The sequence below is a fragment of the Pygocentrus nattereri genome, chromosome 2 (assembly GCF_015220715.1).
Source record: "Pygocentrus nattereri isolate fPygNat1 chromosome 2, fPygNat1.pri, whole genome shotgun sequence".
NCBI lineage: Eukaryota > Metazoa > Chordata > Actinopteri > Characiformes > Serrasalmidae > Pygocentrus > Pygocentrus nattereri.
The window spans coordinates 25,445,696-25,457,934 of NC_051212.1; the positions used below are offsets into that span (position 1 = coordinate 25,445,696).

General features: G+C 37.2%; 1 protein-coding gene across 2 annotated transcripts in view; it reads right to left on the bottom strand.

Annotated features, from left to right (window-relative positions):
• arhgap36 (Rho GTPase activating protein 36) overlaps positions 1-12,239 on the bottom strand; it is a 73,098-nt gene that overhangs the window by 24,414 nt on the left and 36,445 nt on the right. For both annotated transcript variants that reach the window (XM_037535610.1, XM_017684669.1), the window contains exons 2-3: positions 8,931-9,087; positions 1,682-1,750 (exon numbers count right to left, since the gene is read on the bottom strand). In XM_037535610.1, the coding sequence (XP_037391507.1) occupies positions 1,682-1,750; positions 8,931-9,087 (226 nt within the window). The remainder of the gene's footprint in view (positions 1-1,681; positions 1,751-8,930; positions 9,088-12,239) is intronic.

The window sequence follows — 12,239 nt, forward strand, 5'->3', positions numbered from 1 at the left end:
TTGCCCTGTAGTTAAACCATGGATGAGCCATTACAACAAATTCCTCATTTACATAGAAAGAGTATTACATTGAATGTGCTTGATTCAAATGTACACATCATTTCCAAAAATATCATTACACAAATTTGCCTTTTGGTTTACTGACTTTTGGCAATAACTTTATTGATATATATTACATTAATATATAAGTGGAAATAACATACACATTTGAACCAATTACATTCAATGCTCTCTCTCTCTCTCTCTCTCTCTCTCTTTCTCTCTCTCTCTCTCTCTCTCTCTATATATATATATATATATATATATATATATATATATATATATATATATATATATATACTCTATATAGGTCAGATTTACAGATGTACCTACAGTATGATTATAGTAATATGGCAGAATTGCAATGAGATATGAATGCAAAAGCACCTAGTTTTTATGTGGTGCTCACATTGTTGTCATTTTGGAGAATGCAAAGATCAATCTGTGAGCAGCTAAATGCATGGATAACATAACTTTCTGAATTATTTGCACCTCATAAACTGGACAAATAATGGAACCAAAATTGCAGACAGTAAAGGTGATGGAGACCTACAGTATACAGATGAGATGGACACATCCAAAACACACGGCTGCACAGATTGCAGCCGGTAAACCCAGAGTGGCACAGAAAGCCATGCCAAAACTCAATGTTCTGCTGGCCACTAAGACTGGCTAAGTAGAACGTCTTAAAGGCCTATTGAAGATTTCCCAAGAGCTGGACACACCTATAGCAACAGACTCAGCAACTGGGGTCAGAAGAGCTTGAGTAGGAACATCCTTTTACCACTCACTATATTACAGAAAGAGAGAGAGAGAGACAGAGAGAGAGAGAGAGAGAGAGAGAGAGAGCAGACAGAGAGATAGAGAATGAGAGATAGAGAGAGATAAACAAGAGGCAGGAAGATAGAGAAGGAGACAGAGGGATAGAGGTAGAAAAAGAGAGAACAGAGAGAGAGCAGGAAAAAAGAGAAAATAGGAAGAGGTAGATAGAGAAAAAAGAGTGAGAGAGAGGCACAAAGAGAGCAAAAGAGAGGGAGAGGGAGGGGGAGTCTGAGAAATAGAGAGAGACAGAAAGAGAGGCAGAGCGAACAGAGAGAACGAGAGAACAGAGAACAAGAGAAGGCGAGAGAGAAACAAAATGACAGACAGAAAGAGAGAGAGAGAAAGGGAGAGGCAGTGCCTGGCAAAAAGAGAATGGAATTTTACAGCTGGACTGGCAGTTTTCGACAAAGATTACTCCACATCTGGATCAAATTTAAAGCCCATTCTATCAATCATTCTATCATTTGTTTGTGATTTTGAAGAGACCAGGGAGATTGTATGGGAGTGACCAGATGAAGATTGAATCTGTAGTGTGCTGGCAGGCTTTCAAACAGTGTTTGAGAGACCTTAAACTCTGGTGCAGCTCACCAGAGGTGTACTTCAAAGCAGTGTAAGCACGCAGTTTTATCAGAGAGTGGATGTGGGTGTAAAAACACAAAAAACTGACAGATTAAGTCAAAATCATTTCGACAGACGCAAGCCTGATAAAGCAGAATAAAAGAGTCTTCTCATCCACATGCACAAAAAAGCAGAACATCTCTGTGAATTTGAGATCAGAGACGTCTGTCATGGAAAGAAAAAAGCAGGAATCTCTCCTTACCTCGCTCCTTCTTCTCCTTGGAAAATGAATCAAACTTTCTTCTGAGCGATTTCCTCCTCTTGCGAGTCTCTGGACAGAGAACAGAGAAGAGGGCTTTTGTAGATGGTATCACAAAAAGAGAAGAAAATATGTCTTGATGAGACCACCAGAATACACAGCTAAGCCAATACTCTGGTCAAATGGAAGATTTGCATATAATTTAGTAAAGCACTCGAAATAATGGTCAAAACAGGAGTAACTGAGAAGTAGCATCTGAAACTGTTCAGATGCTGAGATCTGTCTGAGAGGTTGAAAAGAAACCTTTATTAATAGAATTTGCACATTATAAAGAGCTCATATAAATGCATGTAACATACCAAATAAACTCTTTAGAATGACAGAGAAGGTTTCCAGTTTTATGAAATGTAATCAATGCATTCACTCTAAGTATATATGCACTCGTATGCAAACATTGCAAACATTTAAACACCCTGGTCAAATTACATGTTTTGTTGATTTTCTAAGTAGTAATAAGTTTTTTTTTTCCTGCAAATTGTAGCACACACTTTCTATTTACATTCACATTTATAGCATTTGGCAGACACTCTTATCCAGAGTGACTTACAATTTGATCATTTTACACGGGTAGGTGAAAGCAGCATTAGGAGTCTTGGGCAATGACTCTTATTGGGATAGAATAGGATGTTTGCCCTGGTGGAGAACTCAACCCCTGTCTACAGTGTAGAAGACAGAGGTATTACCCACTACACAATTTTCACCATAAAACCCCATAAAAATCTAAATTAAAGGGAAAATTAAAGGATTAAAATGTGAATGTGCTGAAGTGTGTTCTCTGTAGCAGATGTTTTAAGTAATTTTCACTCCGAACGTGTTTCACTTGAAAATCAAAAAATAGGTTATTTTACTGGGGTGCCCAAACCTTTGCATATGACTGTGATCTTTTGCAAAATAAACAACTGACACATTTCTCAGACACTCAGAATTAAATCAAGTGAAGAAAAACTCCAACCAAACTCCTAACAACAAACCAGTTGTGAGGTATGGTGGTGGCAGTATATTAGTCAGACTTATTAGCCTAAGAACCGTGGAAAGGCATTACTGAGGGAGATTTCATTCAGACAAAAGTCCTGATTATCTGGAGGGTGCTGCTGTTTCTGTTTCCCTCCTTAAGCTGAGAAAGTTCTGGATTAGTCTACACAAAAGACTACACTTATAGCTCAATGTCAATCAAGTAGTACTAAGTAGGTAGGTACAAAGTACTAGGTAAGCTAAACTTGAATGACTGTACCTGCTAACACTTATTTTAATATGATGTCTGGTAAATAATGTTACAGAAAAATGTTAAGGTCAGTTATCTGACTAATTTAGCTTTATTTAAATTAGTTCACAGTTAGCTTAAGTTAAACAGGGCTGTACAGTGCTAGCATTTGCACTTTCTGTGTTTCTTTGAACATTTTGTGTAAAGAAATTTAAATGCCATTTAATCATTTCTATTATTAAAGACTGCTAAAAGACATTGTCTAAAAAACAACTAGCTCCAGTGTTAGTACTAGCTTTAGCTTATCCGAAGGGGCAGCTTTCTTAGCTCAAACCTCCATTTTGCTGGACACAAAGACCTGCCACTTTAATGTCCAGTCACTAAAATAAATTCCCTTATTTGATTAATGTAAACATAGTGGCTAGAATCATTTTTGGCCTACATTCATATTTTGTCAAACATGTACAGTGAGTTCCAAAGTCTGAGACCTTGTTGACAACCTGGCATTTTTTCATTTAAATTTGGTAATAAATAAGGTATATTTATTAGATAAAAAAGATCTGAGAAATAATATAAAGAAAAAATATTCTGCACTATTTCTGGATCACTACTGCAATTTAAGCAAAATTTGACATCAGGCATGTTAAGGCCTTTGTACAAAAAGGTTTTTTTTTAGTGTTATCTCTTCTATTGAAGCTCATGTTCAGATGATTGTCGGGTGGATCAGATCTGCTCATCAGGGGCATTTGTACAAATTTAGGCAATTTATGCCAGCTCCAGTGCCTGCTGTTTAAAGCAAGAGAGGGAGATACCAAATAATTCTGAAATTCATAAATAGCAAATAAAATACCAAATTGTTATACTGCTAATGTCATTTGTGAATTGCATTCACTTAGAAAATAATGTAAAATACAAGCATTTTCACTAGGGAGAAAGTTCTGGATTAGTGTCAGACTTTTGGAGCCCACCATACATCTGTACTGAAAACCTGATATGAAAATCTGCCGAGTGTTTCCTTTAAAAACACATTTAAGCTGGATACCAGTATGAGCTGAAATAAAATGCCACTAAATATCTGATCATCTGATGAGCACTGTGTTTTAAAATGAAGTGAGATATCTGAATATGAAGTCCTGCCAAAGCAAGCAGTCTGAAGTGCTATTAAAGACCGGTTTTAATATTTTTAGCATTAACTAGAGGAACATGCCCAAACTATGCTTAGCACAACACTAACATAATAAAAACACTTCCTGGCTAGCTGTAATGGTCACTATTGGCCCTGAATGTTGCCTGGGAAAGAGAAGTCCTTCCTCAACTGGAGAACACTAAAAATAAGTCACAAAACACAAAGCTCTTTGTTCACATGTTGTTGGGAGCTGGATTTTACCCTCTGCACAGCCCACGCGAGGACAGTAAGCTAGTAACATGACATCAGGCTTTGTTTATTAACTTTCCCTGCAGTCTTAAAGTAATCAGAGCCTGGCCTGATGACAGCTGTGAATGTTTGCATCATTCATGCAGTGTATGGTACATCGTACTTTCATGCTGTTATTTTTAAGATGTTTAACTTACAATTAAGGTGGAAAATACGGTTGTTTGAAGCCATAAAAGAACCTCTTTTGATTCCCTAAAAACGTTTCAATTGGTCCATTGTTCTGTAGATGCTCAGCTTGTCTTTAACTAACATTTAACTAAGAATCCATTAATTGCAACTGAACTGTAAGTTAAAGCTAAAGATTATACCCAATATAACCCTGAGCCTAAACATAACCTTAACTTTAACACAAGACCTGAACCTAATCTTACATCACATTCTAAACAGTGTTGATGATAAACTGAGTTTCCCCTGATAGTTTCACAATTTAGGCATCTGTAGATAATCTATAGGGAACTCTCAAAATAAAGTGATCTGATAAGAGACAAATAAAAAAGAACATTTGCAAATCAAGCAAAGAAGCTGCTGGTGTTCTCAGAAGTTTAGACCTCAACATTACTGAATCTATTTGAGATTACTTGGAACGTGAGAAGCATAAAATTCAAACAACTTCTAAGACTGAACATTGGAAGTGTGGAAAAATATCTCTGCAGATTTCTTTGAAAAAACTGACAGTCTCCTCAAAAGAATGGCAGCTGTAATAAAAGGAAAGAGTGGACTAAATTCGGAAGAATGTGATATTACATTAAGCTGTTGAGGATTTGGTGTAATTTGGTGTGTTTTTAATGATGCTAGAAAATGAATAACTTCGACTTCATGACAGTTATGACTGGAAATGGTTTTAGTCTGACCTTGAACGGTCCTGTATGTTATTACTGAAATATGTTTACTCATGTTTTCTCATCTTGCCTTCCAGATTTCATATGGCCATTTTCACACACACTGAAAAGGCCACTCTAATCCCTGTGGACTGTTGTTGGTTTTTACTGATATGAGTTTAAATATTGGATGAGAATGTGTTCCCGAGAGTGGAGTTCAGGCACTATGAGAGAGCTACTGTAGTGATGTGCCTGGAGAGATAAAGAGAGAGAGAGAGAGAGAGAGAGAGAGAGGGGCTGTGACACCACACTAGGGCTTCAGGCACCATGTGAAGAAGCTTTGGGTGGGGTCATGTTCCCATGACTACAGGAAATGAGAATTTATTTCCACAGCCACTGGCCCTTCCCCCTCCCCACATGCCAAGGCATCATGAGCTAATCTCCCGCTGACACCCTGGAGATGGGGGCAGCAAGAGAGAAAAGGTTCACTGCAAAGTAAATTAAGGAGAGAAAACAAAGTATGGAAGCAATTTTGACAGGCAGCAGAGAGAGAGAGAGAGAGAGAGAGAGAAGAAAACAAAGTCATAAAAGGTATTCAAACATAACCTGCAGGCGCACCAGTCTTATGTAGATGGACAATGGAAAGCAAACAAAAACCACAATAAATCCCTAGAGTGTAATTCCAAAATAACTCAACCAACACTGCCAGGAAAAAAAAAAAAAAAGAAACATCAGTTATGATAGAGATTCAAACGACCAAAACTCCCTGGTGAACACTTCAGTAATGTTAATTTAAGTTCCGACAGTGACACTGGGCCAGATTTCCACCAAAAATATCTTCAGCACATGTCAGCACTGAATCCACAGAGGTGGTTGTTGGGACTGTGGTGGAGAGTCTGATGAATTTCTCCTTAGGGAAGAGAGTGTTCTGTAAATATTCCCACAAAGTCCACTGACCTCTTTCCTTATGGGGTCAGCTGAAGTGCTGGATTAAAACTGATCAGTTAAAGCTTGGATTCACTTATCACTAAGTTTTAGCTGACTTTCCACATCTTTGTCTTGTAAAACAGCTCGGAATTGCTTGGATCAGAGCTTCTGATGTGAAATGCGTGATAGAATGAAAATCTAACACATCCTCTAACTCCATTACTAAACACTCATGCTTTATAAACAACAGCCTGGATGCAAAGTGAATGGAGGCCACACAGGCATCCAGAAATATGAGGAACAGTTCCACACTGTCACTGACATATTAAAGCCTTGCGATTCTATATTTTGTGTTTTGACTAGTAGGAATGGTCCGAAATGCTGTTAAAATATAATATTGATGAGTATCTGATTTCCAATACAACATTTCCTGCATTAGCACATCTCTTATCATTAAGTTTATTACTGGTAGTGTGTTTTTTCTCCACAGTACAAGAACATGGCGGTAGAGTTTGCTAATCAAATTCTGCCAAGTTTTCTTAGCTGAACATACGGAAACAGGGATGGAGTAATACGGTGTAGAAGGAGTGTCTTATAAAATGAATGATAGAAGATCAGAGTAAACACAGACAAGCCTTCACTTCACCATGTAGTTTTCCAGACAGGGTTTCTCAGGCACTTAAAACACTTCTACTGATACCATCTCTGAAACAATTTATTTTTATTGTGTTCTACGTATTTTTCAGGTTGTTTATACTAGTGATAAATAAACTGACCAATGCATACTTAAGTGAAGTGCTTCTTTAAAAATAGCTCTTTTTAAAGTTGAACAGTTTTTAAAGTAAAAACCAGTGGGTTGGTATCAGCTGATTCACAAGGTTGCAATATCGCTATCGATATCAGAAAAGAAAAAAGTAATATCGTGCCACCTCTAGTTAAAATTAATAATGCTTTTTTACAACATTAAAAGGGAACCTTATAATGTTGTGGAGACTGCAACAGCAGCAGTATACATGCCCTTCTCAGGAGAGAAAGGTCGAAAAACAGTTTCAAGGCTAAATGTGAGATCACATAAACAAACATGTAATGTGCTGGAGATAACCATTTCCTTAACATGATGTTTTAATAGCACAGTCTGTGAGGTTCCACATTCCAGCTATGCTGTACACTTACATAACAACATACAGCTTCTGAAATAATATGTTCATTTTTTTCTGAACCCTTCTTTTTCTTTTTTCCGTCTCTTTCTCTCTTCATCTCTCTCCTTCTCTCTCATACACACACACACACACTTTTCTCCTTCCAACACAGAATCCACTAGATTTACTGTCCCCTTGAAACTTGATGATTCCATAGTAGACAGGTCTTATGTGGGTTTACTGTGCTTTCAACAAGGTCCAGTCACTTATTATCATCTTGGTAAAATTCCAGCATTTGACGTTCAGTCCATGATGCTTTTCCCATTTCACATGACAAAGAATCATCACAAGCTTAAATCTCTGAACAAAAATTCAGCTCCACAAATCTGCATGCCAGCATTGTTACCTTTGAAAAATAAAGTACAAATGTTGCTAATGTACACTGCCACAGGGATGTGTATTTGACATGCAGAATACTATACTGTAAACTAAAATTGATGCTCTCTGAAAGAAAAAAGAAAAAAAAGCATTTTCATCCCAAATGCTAATTAAAATGCATTCTCAGTTTATGCTGTTATTGCCTCCTCGTGGAGAACATCGTGCAGCAGCACTGCCAGTTATTCACCCAGGCCTGTCTGTTAGGAAATGAAAAGTAAGTTGGAATATGATGGTTGACACTTTTCCATCTAATATTTAGCAAAAAAAGAACTTTTGGTAACAAAAGTGTTTAAAAGACTTTACATGTTTGCTCTTTTGCCACACTTTGTGCGAGCAGGCTTTCAGCTAATAAACAAAGCTCTGATCCTCTATATTAAGCTCTTGCCAGCTGTTCCATCTTTCTGGTCTATTTTACAACCATCAGACCTTGTTCAGCTGATTACTGATCTCATGCTTTCCTGGAAGTGAACAGAACCATTCAAAAGTGAGAAAGCATTTGGCATATTAATCTTTGCTGCTATTTTAATCAATGACACCTTAAATGGTGAATACTATAAGCTAGACACCAATCATTTCTGCTGAATATCTTCATACTTTTTCTGAAAACAGCAAGATGTTAAAAGATAAACAACACACTGCAATTACTCATTTGTAGTAATTTCCTGATAAGGTGTGTGCCAGGTTGATCACCACTTTTCAAATACAAGGCCTTCTACATATTAGTTTTATTACATCTTCATTTTTGATGTTAAGCTACTTTCTCAGTAATTGAGATTTGGTTATGTGCTTTAAATTGATCCTATATCGCAGCCACAGAGAGGCTGATTAATATAGATTTTTAAAAATATATATAAATGTGACCTCCATGTAACTTATACACAAAATTCAGTAATCCAAAACACAGTTATGAACTGAAATCTGGGGGGAGGACCACGCCTGAAAGCGCTCCCTCCTCTCTCCAATCTAACACCAAAAAATTCCCATCTCTATCTTCAGTTCCCTGTGATAAAGTTTTTGCAGTTCCCACTACCACCTCATCTCCCCCTTTTCCTCCATCCTACGGTAAACCTAACCCAGTTATAAAGGGAGTTTGGCCCTCTAGCTCCAATTAGGAACGACCCAGAATTCCAGCCCAGTTCAGTCTCTCCTGATTGAACACTACTACAATTGAAAGCACAGTCAGAACTTGCAACTCTTTGCCCACCTGAGGTTTATTGTTGTAGTATATACGTACCTCTGGGAATGCTGATTTTAAAGTCCAGGTCGCGCTCCTCCAGGTGATAGAGAGCCACTTCCTGCAGACGCACTCGCTCCAGCTCCGACAGGTTCTGAATGGCCACTGGCTGCAGTTTCACACTCTGACCCAACATGGTGGCCCACGTGTGGTCACCCTGAGTGAAAGAGATATTCAAGTTAATAAGAATTTGGTTTAATGCGAAATGTTCCAGACAGGAAAGTTGAGGTACCACGAAGGGAAAATATAAACAGTAATTCCTGGCAAATCACTTTATTTCCTCTGATGTCATTTCAAACCAAACATCAAATGATAAGAGAAAAGGCATCACAGGCAGGAGGTCTTGCGCACGCTGGAAAAGGCAAAATTTTACTTTAAATGAAGGTAAAACTTCACATCCAAAATGGTAATAATGTTCAGTCTAGACAGTTTCATTCCCTAACAGAGTGTTCCTCTCCTTAGGAGAGACCGATACATCTACACAGCCAAGAAAGGGCTTTGTTTTGGCCAGCAAGTTCCACAGCCTGCAGCAAGACCGCAAAACATCTACAAACATCCCCAAACTGACAAGAGAATATTAATCCTCCCACATTCACTATTGAAATTAGCTACTGCATAGCTACTTTTAGTAATGACAGAGCAGCCTTAAATAAACATACAGCTAGAGTGGACATACTGTGACCACACACATTCCCTCTAGCTGTATACATCCTGTGCGTAGTCATGCGAAGGCTATGCTAAGTGCTTTTGTACAGCTCTCGGTATGTGGGACTCTTAGAGAAAACAAAAGAGCAGTTGACAGCTGCTCTTTACATCAGTGCTTCTGTGATGTTCCCATGAATTTTAGCCTATGTGAACTACTTTGGAAGAAAGGATTATGGTTTGTATTTACTAATATTTAAGTTGAGACACTATTTTTTTACAGTACACAAATTATTTTTTACAATAATGAATCTTTACCAGCTCATTGCTAACATTCCTGTAATTATGTATTATATTGAAATCTTTTTTCAGTATAATATTGAAATATATGGAAAAATACATTTTGATATGCAAATTAAACATAAAAAGTGCATATGTCTAAAAAACTTTGGATGATGTTACAGTTGAACTGACTGATTATTTCAATGTGAAGACACTCTAGTAAAATGATTTTAGTGCACAGTTTACTGGAATCTCATTGTTTTATTGTTTAATCAAGAAAACACTCTTATTACAAAACATTTATCAGGTCATTTTGCACTACAGGATGTAACATAAATCCAGATATGAGTAATGAAACGGGATTCTGTAATATCCTTCAAAATAGGGTTAAGAATGAACATGTAAAATTTGATAAATGCAGGTATTTTAGACTCTAGATTATTGGTAGAGAAAGGCAGATTTTAAGAAAAATGACTTCAAGAAAGGGCCTCAGAAGTGCATTACCCAGTGATAAAGCTAAGATGAAATATACAACTCTATACTAAATGAAAATATAAACACCAATTCTTTTTAACTGAATAGATTTTATTGAAAGCCCACAAAAAACAGGGAGGGTTGTGAAACAGAATGCCCATGTTAGTATTTTGCTCTGCTCACCATTTGCCTGTAGCAACATTTCTATGGTTCCTGGACTTTAAAAAATGCTGCAAAATAGGAGCAAAACCAAGTGATGCCTTATATTTTGTTCAGTATAACTGTCTAGTTAGATTCTACAGGCAACAAGCATTTCAGTGATGTATGCTAAGAGCTGCTAAATCCTTCAAAATACAGACTCAAGTAGAAGAGAACTGCCTAAATATGCTGAAATAAATTTCTGTTGAGATTTTATATTTTTATAATTACAGTTTACGAGAAGGCATAAATGCAATTTATCCAAAAATCTGTAAACAACTGACGGGACCAAAATCAACATTTCTGCCTGTAGTGATTTGCCTTAATGTTCAAGATGGGGGATGTGACAAATATTGAAGAGTTAGATTTTGTGCCATAAAAATATTTGTATACTGGAGTAGTTTTCTAGGTTCCATTAAAACATAAAAAGTCATAATATCCATTAAAATATAATAAGTCATAATATTCCTAAAAGAGAAACTCCCAAAAGTACAGAAAGACCCCCTTTTTCTTCTAACAAAGTGACTTGTTTATGTGAAATGTGCTGCCATAGTTGAAATTCTTGCCATATCTTTTTTTCTTCTGTGTCAAAAAATGTATTGTGTCATGGTGCAAAAAGCAGACTACATGTCATGTCATGATATGTGTGCCCTTATAAGTGTAATATAACATCACTGTACCAGTAAAAACACAGCTCATTACTCAAAGCACATACATGAAACTGAAACAGAAGCTTTAAATGTTTACGTCACCCACTCAACCTGTGTTACTGGTTGTAAACATGGCCTGATTTTCATTGTTCTCATTTCTAATGAGACAGAGCGGAACGAAAAAAAGTGGTACTAGCCAGGCACAGTACATATGGATCATCTCAGCTGGATTAATCTGATCCAGCCCTAGCCCCTGCCCCAGCCCTCAGGCCATACCCCGGTGGTCCACTTTGATGCTGAATAGAAAGGGGGGCAACAGGCTGCAAATAATGGCACAAAGCACAAAGGGAAAGAGTGCAGAATCAAATCTGTGGGGACCAAAGCAATGAAAAACACAGCACTGACCCCGAGGTGAGCATCCTGCACATCCCTCATTCTGTATGAGCTTCTTTCTACTGAGCCACATTTCACAGTCTGCTCTGGGTTGTGCATTATAATGATAAAGCATCAAGCAAGGCAATGCCAATTTCACTCTCTCTTTTTTTATTATGTCTCCTGAAATTTTATTATTTTCCTAGTGTTATTTTTGGTTCCCAACTGAGAGACAGATTAGCTGTTGTTTTCATTTGTGAATCATGAAATCCTTGTTGCCCATAAAGGAATGCTGGGTAATGGAAAACTAACAGTTCCTCTGTCTGCACAGGGTATTACCATAGCTCCACAGTGGGTATTGCTATAACTCTGCAGGAGATTAATAAGGTAATGAAATAACAGTAACTCTGTCAGAAAACTCTGCTCTGCTTTGCTAACTCTGAAAATTGCACAGTATCATTTATAATATTTTTTTATTTGGAATGCTCCATTAAATGTCTCATTCCCTAAAATAGACTCAGCTCACCTGATCCATATTAAAGGCTGAATTCTTAACATTCTGAATAAACGTGCAACATTTGGACAATTAATAGTATAATGAAATACCAGTAATTTGGCAAACTGGCACTTTGTTACCTCTTGCACAGTATAATTTAAAAATTTCCCTTGGAAGAGTTGATTAAATATCTAA